Here is a 13,199-nt window from a genome sequence, read left to right on the forward strand (position 1 = left end):
ATATAGAGAGATATTCCTCAGGATCACAGTTTTTAGTGTCTGGTTTGATACTTTTGCATTTCTTATGCTATTATTTATGAATGGTTTGAAAACAAACAAACAAAAAAGACATTTGTTAGTTCTTATGGAATGTTTTGTTTTCAAAAACTTGCTCATTGTGTTTGAAATGTTTTCTAATACGATTTGTGATTTTTTTTCCTAGTTTTGTTTTGTTTTGTTTCTAATTGACATGTACACTTTTTGTTTTTCGTCTTCTGCTTTAGTTTCTGGCGCTAACTGACTTTTAAACTTGCCTCTTGCCAGTGCACCATCAGACTAGATTTCATACATAGATGTTGATGTTGACTCATTGTATAGCCATTCTGACTGAAGTTGTGACCAGATACATTAGCAATAGTAGAAATTGTATGAGATTAATGGATTGAATGCACCCCCCATTGGTTCTACTGATATTCATGTATTTATTTCACCAAGTCAAACATCATAGGTGTCATAATGATTCCTGTGTACACTCAACAGATCATTTTGTTTATGCCTGTACTTGAAAGTGATGATGATAAATAAAGATATGGTCAAATTTAACATCATATTTTATTTGTTCAGGTTTCATTTACATTTGTACTAGCAAGCAGGAATTAGAATAATGAATTGAGTTTAATCTTGTTGTACGCTTGACATGAGGAGTCTTAACTCATCACCAATGCTCAATACAGGACGAGCCATTGGTTCGTACTTTGCAGGACTCAGGCCAAGCTTTAACTCTCGGTGGTCCCCCCTACCTTTCAGGGAGGAAGAGGAAACCGTGCCGCATTCCTTCTCCTAGTCCTAGACTCAATTCCGTCTCGGCAGGTCTGGGGAGTCGCACGCTGCATGGAGGCATGCGTGAATTACGTACAACCGTAGTTTTTTTTTTTTCTTTTTGTGTCTTCTACTTTGTCCAGAGTTTGTGGATGATAAATAAACTACACACACAGAGATATCCTTATGTAGTAATATGATGCAATAGTTGGTCAAATATCACGAGGCCGCCCCTCCCCTTTTAATTAGATCTTCATAGAATCGTCGCCACCTTTGTCTTCACTTTCCAAGACGGTTCACACACCGTGTCGTTCTGTAACCTTCAAATGGTCTCAAGATCGTCTGCCTTCACAAATCAACGGGAATGTCCTTCAGACTTTTTTTTTAGGAAACGTGTTGACCAGACAACCCACACAACCCACCGGGGTTCCGGGTTCGAATCCTGGTTAAGACTTGAATTTTTAATTTCGGGATCTTTGGGCGCTTCTGAGTCCACCCACCTGAGATTAGTTTAATTTGTGAAAAGTAAAGGCGGTTGGTCGTTGTGCAGGCCACATGGCACCCTCATTAACCATGGGACATTTCTTCAAGGTATTAAAAAACTGTCGTCCTTTTCGGAGACCTAAGCAGACGAGCGCCAGGTTTTATCGTTAGATATTTTAGCGCTACAACTTCTGATATCTTAACGCTACAAGCTCTGATATTTTAGCGCTACAAGTTCTGACATTTGAGCGCTACAAGCTCTGATATTTGAGCACTACAAGCTCTGATATTTGAGCGCTACAAGTTCTGATATTTGAGCGCTACAAGTTCTGATATTTGAGCGCTACAAGTTCTGATATTTTTCAAAACTCAAACATATTATGAACGTAAAAAGTTTCATTTTATTTTTTTAAAATGTCAAATATTTTACGATTTAATAAACGCGTAACACTTCAGAGCGAAGTATGAAAAGAACATCAAATATTTGTCTATGATATTTAGCGCCAAAAAAAGTCACGTTTTTTTATAGTTATAATGTTTTTTTGTTTAGTGTAATGCACAAATTGTAAGACAAATTTCCTTACGGATAATAAAGATTAATATTATGTTAGAAATGAACGAGTAGTCATTCTCTGGCGCTGCCAGGGTCGAGTTTCGCTAAAGAGAAACAAAATTCATCGTAGTCCCTTTAACAGTTTCCACTGAGGAATTTTCTGGTGATGTGGCAGGTCTGCAGCAGTACCGCCCTCTGACAGGCAACGAAGATGTTCCTAGGAATGTTAAGGGCCTTGAAGGTGTCTGTGAGGTCAGTTGTTATTATCCCCTCGGTTGAAATAACAATGGGGTATATTGTTATTTTGGACAATTTCCATAGACGCTTAATCTCCAAGCCTAGGTTCCCATATTTTCTTTGTTTTTCTATCTCAGTTTTTCTTAAATTATGAGACAGTGGTACGGCGATATCGATAATGGTAGCGGTTTTTTCTTTTATATCGATGAACAGCAGATCCGGGCGATTGAAATCTACCGTTTTGTCGGTCAGAATAGGCCTATCCCAGTACAGCAGATGTTCAGTAGACTCGAGAACCTCTTGCGGAGAGTATTTATAATAAGGGGGAGTGTCCTTACCGATCAATTTGTACGTCAAAGCCAGGTGTTGGTGTATTAACTTTGCAACTTGGTTATGGCGACCTAGGTAGGCTGATTCTGATAGGGCTGGACATCCTGCCATAATGTGTTCAATCGACTCGCCCACATTTTCACATTTTCGGCATTTGTCGACAACATTGAGTTTCAGGATATGCTTCTCGTAATTTTTTGTCCTGATTACTCTGTCCTGTATTGCTGTAACAAAGCCTTCTGTTTCAGGGTAGAGATGACCTGCTTTGAGCCATGTTAAGGAAGCAGCCTTGTCGATGTTGTCCCCATGTAATGAAGCCGGGAATTTTCCGTGGAGTGTTTTTTCTTCCCATTGGCGAATCTCATGCCCTACGTCGTCCAAACCGACATTGACATCAGCATTGTGTAGGTTCAGAGGGGTTGCATCGGAGTCGTATTTCCGTAGGTAGGAAACTAATTTGTTGCTGGAGGCGAGCAGTTTTGATCGTATTTTTAAAACTTGCATCTTACACAATTTGAAGATGTTCTGCAATTATTATTATTATTATTATTATTTTATATATTTAAAATTAAAAATAGAACGACAACAAGCCAGTGATGAAGCTTTACGACGCCAATATTGATCCAAAGTAGGTCTCTATGTGCATGCCTATAGACATATACATTAATAGGCCTATATCTGCATGCCTATAGACATATACATTAATAGGCCTATATCTGCATGCCTATAGACATATACATTAATAGGCCTATATCTGCATGCCTATAGACATATACATTAATAGGCCTATATGTGCATGCCTATAGACATATACATTAATAGGCCTATATGTGCATGCCTATAGACATATACATTAATAGGCCTATATCTGCATGCCTATAGACATATACATTAATAGGCCTCTATGTGCATGCCTATAGACATATACATTAATAGGCCTATATCTGCATGCCTATAGACATATACATTAATAGGCCTATATGTGCATGCCTATAGACATATACATTAATAGGCCTATATCTGCATGCCTATAGACATATACATTAATAGGCCTATATGTGCATGCCTATAGACATATACATTAATAGGCCTATATGTGCATGCCTATAGACATATACATTAATAGGCCTATATGTGCATGCCTATAGACATATACATTAATAGGCCTATATCTGCATGCCTATAGACATATACATTAATAGGCCTATATGTGCATGCCTATAGACATATACATTAATAGGCCTATATGTGCATGCCCATAGACATATACATTAATAGGCCTATATCTGCATGCCCATAGACATATACATTAATATGCCTATATCTGCATGCCTATAGACATATACATTAATAGGCCTATATGTGCATGCCTATAGACATATACATTAATAGGCCTATATGTGCATGCCCATAGACATATACATTAATATGCCTATATGTACATGCCTCATTCTGGGTCAAATTATCCACTTTCTTTCAATGAGACAAATTTGAACTTCCGCTACGTAGCGCACTGTCTTCAAACGTTCCAATGCCATTGACTTCCTCGATAGTGAGAACTACTACTAAGGACCACAGTTTTGATTTGGTTGGTAGAATGTAAGTTTTGTATTTAGTTTCTCTGTTGTAGGCCTACTAAACATAGGCTCGTATTTCGTATTTCTTTCAATGGGGAGGTTTCAGCACCAAAAGTTAAAGATATAGATTAATTCAAAATGTAAATCTAGACAAAGGGAAGTTCTTCAGAATCGACACAAATACAGAGGCGTAGCAAGGGTGGGGGAAGGAAGGGGGAGAATTTGAAAATACAAATGAGTGTGTTTTTTTTTACTTTAAATATTAAATATTACGCAAAATGCAGGGCCCACTAAAGAGGCCAAGCCCCCAGGTCCCCATATAATTTCAAATTTCTTGCTACGCCACTGCACGAACAGTTGGAAGAAAGAAGCACTGGATAGGTCTACAAGGAGACTAAACATGAAGGATAGGTCCTGGATTGCGGATAGTACACACACCAAAAGTAGAAAGAAAGGTGAAATGCTGCGACGTTAGGTGATTACAGATGTCCAGCCTGTGACCGAAGTTGTGTATCATGGATTGGTCTTTTTAAGTCACACGAAAAGTTGAAAAGGAAAAGACGGCCCTCAAGACGTAAAATGCGACGGACAGACACATCCAAATGTAATATCTAGATTCTATTATCTCCCTCCCTCGTATTGCAAGCAAAAATACAAGTATTATACAAACTTAGATCTATAAGTAGTAGAGAAAATAAACTTTAATTTGCACGAGTGCAAAGAGCAATGGTTTATGATGAAGCTTTTATTGAAACAATGGAAGCAATCTGTCATTGCATCACGAGAAGGTTGTAGATCTCAACAAATCAAACTCTGTTATTAACTTTTGTTTATGCAATAATGATCTAGATCTCGATTATGTAGGCAACACAAGTTTTTAAATGTTTACTTTTACAAGAAGTTTCCTTTTGATCAAGTTGATGTTTCTATAAATCTGTTAGTAAGAACGCAGCTTTATTCCCCACTACCATTATTATCTGCTTAATTCATGATTCCTAATAGCAATTTGAAAATTATCTCAATGTGTTTCAGTCTCATAGTGTGGGCAGGCGTATGTTTAAACGGATAAGTTGGTTAGTTTACATGGATTTTTTTGGATGTAGGCCTTACATTGAATGCTGAACAACTGCGAAAAGTCTTTTTGTCAAGTCTATGAAATAAAATACTTGATCTCGCCTAGTAGTTTGATAGCGTCTGATTTAATTTGATGTTTCATCTGACTTAGTTTCTGGTGTTTAGTTTGTCATGTATTTTTTCATCTTCCTTTGCAAGGCATTGACCTTCTCTTTGTCTCCCTTTGGGTATGTACACAAAACACACCTTCGTGTTCTCTAGTGTAAGACAGCGTGAAAGAGATTAAATTTGATTTTATTTATATATTTTATATATATATTTTATATATATATATATATATATATATATATATATATATATATATATATATATAGATAGATAGATAGATAGATAGATAGATAGATAGATAGATAGATAGATAGATAGATAGATAGATAGATAGATTTATAGATAGAAAGACAGATAGATAGATAGATAGATAGATAGATAGATAGATAGATAAATAGATAGATAGATAGATAGATAAATAGATAGATAGATAGATAGATAGACAGACAGACAGACAGACAGACAGACAGACAGACAGATAGATAGATAGATAGATAGATAGATAGATAGATAGATAGATAGATAGATAGATAGATAGATAGATAGACAGACAGACAGATAAATAGATAGATAGATAGATAGATAGATAGATAGATAGATAGATAGATAGATAGATAAATAGATAGATAGATAGATAGATAGATAGATAGATAGATAGATAGATAGATAGATAGATAGATAGATAGATAGATAGATAGATAGATAGATAGATAGATAGATAGATAGATAGATAGAAGAGGGACAGACAGACAGATAGATAGATAGATTAGAGAGAGAGAGACTATATTACTACATTCGTAATCTTTTCCCCTCTTCAGGACTCTAGTCGTGGGACATTGAAATGTAAGAAATAAAACGCCATGCCTTCAACCTTCCGAGCTGTTGATTTTTCAAACTCAAAGTCCGAAGAAGACGGTCTAACGTTGAATCCTTACCAGGATGCCGCTAACGTGACGCTAGCCTTCATTGGCTGCCCGTCTAGTCACACGGAGATCTCATTGAGCTTTGAAGGGTCTCAAGGCAGTGCGGAAACCTCTGGCGTATGTCAGGTTCTTGGCAGTAATGTGAATGCGAGGTGCGAAAGTGACAAGCCAGGGAAACGAGCCTCGATGCCGACTAAATCACCGAGCCCCCGCCAGAGAACTCCAGAGCAAAGCGCAACGCTCGATAAGAAAGAGGCAGGCAAGAAGGGCGAGCATTCGAGAAGAAGCAAAGACGTTAGCTGCGTTAAAAACGCTTCTTTGGAAAGAGGAGAGGTTCTGATCAAAGCAGGTAATGACGAGCGCGTCTCGCCGCTGATTTTCGGAAATGCTCATAAACCCAGAGAAAAATCCCCAAGGCGTGCCACCAGCCTTCATAAAAATGCACCCGACGAAATGTCCACTAATCCTCAGAGGAAATTATCCAAAGAACGTTCTGGTGAAATAAAAACCATTTCAAGACTTAGGGCTTGTTTCAAAGGGTTAAAGCAAAAGACTCAGACCGGAAGTTTGGTTGAAAACGAAATAAACACGGCTAAACACTTAGAGCAAAATGCACGAATACAAAGGCAGCTGAGACTTCCAAAAGCACAGGGGGACATGGACATTTTGTCTAAAGACGCCATTGATCCTTCCAATGTATTAGGCAGTGCAATAGACTTTGATAACCTTAACTTAGATAATTATCCAGAGTGTTCAGAAAATGCTATCAACGCCACAGCAGAGCCCTGTTATCCGTACCATGGGTCTAGATCGAAAGGGTACCCCAGCATCGACAAGATGTTTATTGACGTGCTCAAGACACTGATCATTCAAAGCGGGCCCGACAGCAGCCCCGGCGTAACGTCCATCTACAACGTCCCTGAAGGCCAGGGTAATTTCTCCCACGAGAAATCGTGCGACTTAAAGATGGAAAGCGAGATTGGTAAATCCAATAACGCTGCGACCGTCGCGACCGTCACTTGTTGCTTGGGAGAATCATGCGGCGACAGATTGCGTAATGATGACTTGGCGCACGAATGTTACCCGACCGACAATCAAGGCGCAGTCGTTATTTCGGGAGAGACACAATTATGCAACGAAAACACAAATTGCAATCATAGTATTGAGGGCGATTACGAAGAAGAGGCGCTGGTAGGTTATGATCCATTATCTGCCAGTAACTCCTCCGAAGATATGTTCGACGCATATGAAGAGTTCTGTCAGGACGTAGGCAGCGTTGGATGCAGTGATGCTATTTTTAGGAACGTTGAGGAGGCAGGCCAGCTGCAAAGACTTTGTAACAAAGTCAGTCACTTCCATTTCCAAACCAATGCCGAAGTCAATTGTGACGTCTTTGTGGATAACGCCGTTCACGAAACATTCAGTAGTCCTAAACACTTCATAGATGTGAACGCCAATGTGTTTAATACATTTAGTGGCAAGAGATATTCCAGAAACCAGAACAATTCCTTAAATGATGACGGGGCACCAGATATCAACTGCAAAAATACAGATTCGGATGACAAACCAACTGACCATTGCGGTTCCAAAGAGTCGGCTCTAGGACCTGCTTCCCGAAAAGCTCAGAACGACGAAGAACAGTCGACCGTTGCGAATAGTTGCTTTCAATATGAGTTGCTGGGCAACGAGATCTCGTTCAAGATTTCACCCCCCTCCTCCTTGACGCCCATCAACTCGTCCGGATCCGAAAGTGTTGTGGATCAATTCTTGAGTGTACCGGAGGCATTTATGTCCTTACGCACCAGGATGTCTGATTTGGAGGATTTAAAATCCAATGGGGATCCCGAAGAACAAGAGCGGGAAATGGAGTACAGCGCGAACAGAAGTAAAAACCTCAGGTCATATTTCCACCTGAACAGCTCAGAGACTACGCAACGCTTTATCACATCTTATATCGAGACAGCTAGAGACATTATTAAAAGAGCCAAAGCAAGATCGATGAACCCGAAGAATATTTTTGAGAAGGTCAATAATTTTTGCGGGAAGAGTAAAAAAGAAATTAAACTGATAAAATCGTGGTCCTTCTCTGGCGTCGCTAGTCTAGTAGGCAGAGCAAGTGGATACACATTTGCCAGCAACAGAAGTAAAATTGTTGACTTAGAGACGAAGTGGGGCAGCCTACAGGAGGATGACATTTCAATTATAAATGATGACGAGATCTCTCAACATTCTGGTGAACAATCGGCTTTAAGTAGCGACAGGACTTATGATAATCACGTAGAAGTGATGCAAAGTCAGGGATGCAGCAAACGCTATGTTTCACTGACATCCAAGTATCGAAAGCAGCCCTTTCAGGAGATAGACTCATCATCAGCAGCTACGAACTATACAACCGAAGAACATGTTAACATTCACAAGAAAGCCAATGATAAAGAATTAAATGAAGTTTGCACCATCAGATCTGCATATCTCGAGAATGATCGCAGCTCAGAACCACAACGTAACGACTGGCATCGGAAGGGCCACACCGAAGACAGCCAAGAAGCGGCCTCACCGTCCGTGCCAGTCAAGTCTCAGAGCTTGTTGCAGGTTAGCGGAACGGTGCACGGAGAATCACGCCTAAGTAAAAATGTGATGGCCATGCTTTCTCAGGAAGTGACATTAAAAAGATACCCCAGTTTTTCAGACTTAACAGACATAAATGGAGAGATGGGCCCTGGGGCGCAAACTTTGTTTAGAAATAACGGCGAAATGTGCCCTGGGGCGCAATCTTCGTTTAGAAATAACGGCGAGCATCAATTCGGCATCAGTGAACACATGAATGCTGCAGAGTGCGTCAAACAAAATAATGAGGTCGCACCTGGGGCAAACGAGGTGCTCCTGGATAAAAGCATTGATAAAAAATCCAGAAAAGCTAAGATTCTTGAGGCAGAAGCACTGAAGAAAACACCGCCTAACTCGCCCTACATGGGCTCCGTCACTGGAACCAAGGTGCAGACCATCGTCTCACTTCTCGAGTCTTGCAGCGTACTGCGCACGGACAGAGAACGTTTAGTTGCAGCTGAATCCCAAAATGTACAGCTTGAAAATGACGCCGATGAGTGCCAAGCTTCGATCGACAAAGAGAGGTGTGCAGGTGCACTCAGCCTTCCATCTCCCCCTCTCTCTTCCCCAGGCGACAGTACTGGCGACACACTCGATGACATTAAGTATCCTTCTGAATTACTTGAGCCATTTATCGCCTCCACCTCAAAATCTGCTTCAGCTTCCCAGCGACATGCAATGACAACGGTAAATCATATTTCATCAGGCAAGGGTGAAGTCACACTGGAAAGACCCATAGACAAGTCCATGGAAGAACGCTTACAAAAGCCCGATAGCAAAGCTGTAACCCTAGTTCGCACTGGGACGTATCCGGGCATGGATACAGAAGATTTGCCCATGAATACTCGTTGTTATGGACAAGCATCAGAAACAAAAGGCGAAGAAGAAAACAGTCTCTCTCTGTCAGTTTCTGATATCGGAACGTCGTCAGTGACAACGTCAGAAGAAGAACAACCCCCTGAGTTGAAAATAAAATTTGAGGTCATGAGACCTACCAAAATCACATCGAAATCTCCGAAATCATTTACCGGCTTCAAAACGGCTGCCAAAGATCATCAAGTTTGCCATAAAACTTGTACCTTAAAGAACGGTCTGAAGCGGCTAGGAAAATTTGGTTCCGTTAAAGCTTCAACGAAAGATCCCAACGGTAGTAGCAATGAGGACGCTACGTGTACGAAATATCCTCGAAAGATTAAGTGGATGACAGAGAGCCCTTCTGAAGAAGAAAGTGGGCGCTTAAAGTCCAGCTCTTCTTCGGACATCAGCGAGCATGTAGTAAAAGTGTCCACTGATAAAAGCAAAGTGAATTATCTTATTATGCCAACGAATGAAATTATGGGAAGCAACTTTCAAGCCACAACAACCCACGGAGAAAATAATACAAATCTGGAGGCGGAAGACGAAAAAAATGAAGTTGCACTAACACCAAGATCAGACTCGAACAATAATGTCGCTTTGCCAACTAAAAAACGAAGGCTTAAATTACACCATGGATTTTCGTACAGTCATAAGCTCAAGCTCCAAGAATATGTTAAGTCAGAGCCAAATGTAGCATGCAAAACACACAAAAAGCAATCTCATGATTCAGACAAGACGCAAAAAAAAACCAGCAAGAAACCAAAAGTGTTTACACAAAACCCAAGACCCCAACACAGCTTAACTTCTACGGCCGAGGTTGATGACAACTTTGATTGGTTTAAACACAAATTTCGTTTATCTCAAAGTTCAGAAATCAGTGGTGTGTCTGATTCTGAAGATAACTCGATGGAGAAGACCATCATTGCGTATCAATACGCTTCTGAAAGTGGGTCACCCAAGCGTGTGAAAAAGCTGGGTTCTAAATTCACTCACGTACAAAGTAAGCCCTATCACCTGATCAGAAAAGAAGAAACATTTACCAGTGACCCTCGCACAACATCGACACTACACAAAATGAGACAGAGTCAGTCTTTTCAGCTGCATAACTCGGCAATATCAGCACAGCCGCTTCGATCGGTCGGCGACAATAATTGTACCCAGACGTACAAACATTGTAAGCGCCGTGGTGCAGCCACGCCAATGTTCTTCAAGAAAACCTCCCCCAAAGCCAGTGTCAGCAAGAGAGCAAGAGGCCAGGTCAAGGGCGAAATATGTGTCGTTCCAAAAGTCGCTAAAAGCCTTTGGGAAGAGACCTCGGCGCTCCACGGCAGGGAGGATGCACAAGGGTGGAGCACCAAACAGCAGCCAGTCCCTAGCCGCTTCCGGGCGAATCGGTCAGACTCTAAAGCACCTAACGCCAACGAGTTTGTCAGACGCTCTAGTTTTCACCTGAACCGTTGCGACATGATGATCAGGAAGTCTACAGCTACTATACGAGCATCGCAGAAGATGGTGGAACGCTCCAAGAAAAGACTAGCCGACACTGCGGCCGAAATGAAACGCCTGGAATGCACCTAGAAGCGTTTTCTCGTCTCGTGATTATACTGAGCCTTACAAATAGCACAGAACAAAGAAATAACGACAACCCATACTGTCCCATGGAAGGCTACATCGAAATGTCGTAGAGAAATGTTGGTCGGAAACTACAATATTGAAAAATGTCCGCGGAAACAGTTAATTAATTAAAAATTAGTATTTTATACACACGCTTCGATATAAATAAATGTATTTTATATATAGATATAATTGGGATAAAAAGCATTATCATTTGGCATACAAATCATTATATAATTCTAAAACAATAGTGATGGGATTCAATATTTGTTTAATATATAGTCTTACAAGTCTTCTTCCGATGCAGTTGGCCTCTTGTCATTTTCTTTATGAAATTTGTCAACATTCTTTGATTGAAATATGAAAAAGTAACTAATTCTACTGTAATTTCCATTTTCCATTTCATTATGAACTATCAGTATTAAATCTGAATTGAATATTTTGTTTACATTTAATGCTAGTTGATTTCAAGGAGGACTTAAATTAAAATATGTTTAGCTAATAAACGTAAAATATTATTTGCAGATAATCAGTTTCAACATTTGTTTCTATATTATATCTTAGACCTATATTTGTTTATTGTTCTCTTTCTTTTTTAAGCGGTCGTTTGCGATCTGTGCTTCAAAAGAATAGCAGCGCACACATAGAGAGGAGATGATTGGGGCTGCGTCGAGCTAAAATCAGCTTTTCATACTGAATTCTGAGCTTCATTACTAAGTTTACATGCAGCGGACTGGCTATATGGGCAAACGGGCAAATGCCCGGTGGGCCGGTACCAAATGGGCCGTTCTGGTCGCGACCAAAGAAAAAAAAAATTCCATGTAGACAACTTTAAAAAAAAAGTGACAGCAGCAAGTCACAAAGGCCCGAACACGTTTTCTTGTGTTTTTTTTTAAATTCTTATTACAATTAATTTTGTTTGAAATTCAACAAGAATATAAAACAAATACACTGTACGTATTATCATTTGCAAAACGTTAGGCCGTACTTTCTGCTATGAACGAGCGGCATGGACTGCTTTGATGTCTTCGAGGTTGTGTTTAACCAAAAAGAGGGATGAGAGAGGTTAAGTTAGAAAACATTTATATAACGCAGCAAAAAAAAAAAAAAGATAGGCGCGACAATTAGCTCTTTAACAAAACTTAATAGAAATTAACTTTAACACATACACACAGCCGAGAAATTGCAAACCACCCAACTTATTCACAGCTCAATATGGGTATAAAGCTCTACTTTCTGCGATTTGAAAAGAAAAAGTAAGTTTCTTTTTGTTTATTTTTAATAACATAGATCTAAAAATACTACACTTAAGGCTTACAAAAAAATATATTATTTAATTACAAAAAATAAATCTAGATCTTAATCAATTTTTATACGATTATAATTAATGGCAAACTTATGTCATTATGTCACTTAAGTCATTAATGCTGAAAATTATTACAATAATTACAATAATTTATATAGCGCTGTCACATCCGATATTTAATGAAAGGAGATTTATATTTTAAACAGTGGGTCAGGGTATATTCATATACAAATCGCGTTTTTGAGAATGTACTAGGAGGAAGCAAGAGCTTTTCACATTAAGTAAGTACCTCTTTAACCGTTCTGCTTTCTCTTATCTTTTAATGGAATGGGTTGCCTGAGTCAGCCAGGAAAACCAATGATTTAGCATATTTTAAGTCACAGATCAACGTGCATGACTAGATTGCACTGGCGGATCCAGGGGGGGGGGCGATCGCCCCTACCGCCCCCCCCCCCACTCGGCCGACCCCCCCCCCCCCCCGAAGGGGGGGGCGGACGAATTATAGTATAGAATTCACACAATTTGTATGCGAATTTATTACTTATGTAAATAATATATACTAATTATTTATATTTCAACCTGTTTTTAGATTATTTCGCCCCCCCCCTTCTAGTATTTTGGCCGATTTGGTAGGGTCGGAAGGGGGCGATGGCATCAATCCGCCCCCCCCCCCTCCGCCATAAACTTTCGAGTGGGGGGCGGTCTTATTTATTTCTAGAAATCACAGCTAGCTA

General features: G+C 39.8%; 1 protein-coding gene across 2 annotated transcripts; it reads left to right on the forward strand.

Annotated features, from left to right (window-relative positions):
* Window positions 1-3,895: 3,895 nt before the first annotated feature.
* On the forward strand, window positions 3,896-11,688 carry LOC106056215 (uncharacterized). 2 transcript variants are annotated; one of them, XM_013212835.2, is made up of 2 exons: window positions 3,896-3,989; window positions 5,979-11,688. In XM_013212835.2, exon 2 carries the CDS (start codon window positions 6,021-6,023, stop codon window positions 11,121-11,123), a length of 5,103 nt encoding a protein of 1,700 aa, XP_013068289.2. In that variant the 5' UTR covers window positions 3,896-3,989; window positions 5,979-6,020; the 3' UTR covers window positions 11,124-11,688. The 2 variants fall into 2 exon arrangements, with proteins under 2 accessions (XP_013068289.2, XP_013068287.2); XM_013212833.2 differs by having other exon boundaries at window positions 3,927-4,000.
* The last annotated feature ends 1,511 nt before the right edge of the window (window positions 11,689-13,199 follow it).

Source organism: Biomphalaria glabrata, chromosome 12 (assembly GCF_947242115.1).
Source record: "Biomphalaria glabrata chromosome 12, xgBioGlab47.1, whole genome shotgun sequence".
Taxonomy (NCBI): Eukaryota; Metazoa; Mollusca; class Gastropoda; family Planorbidae; genus Biomphalaria; species Biomphalaria glabrata.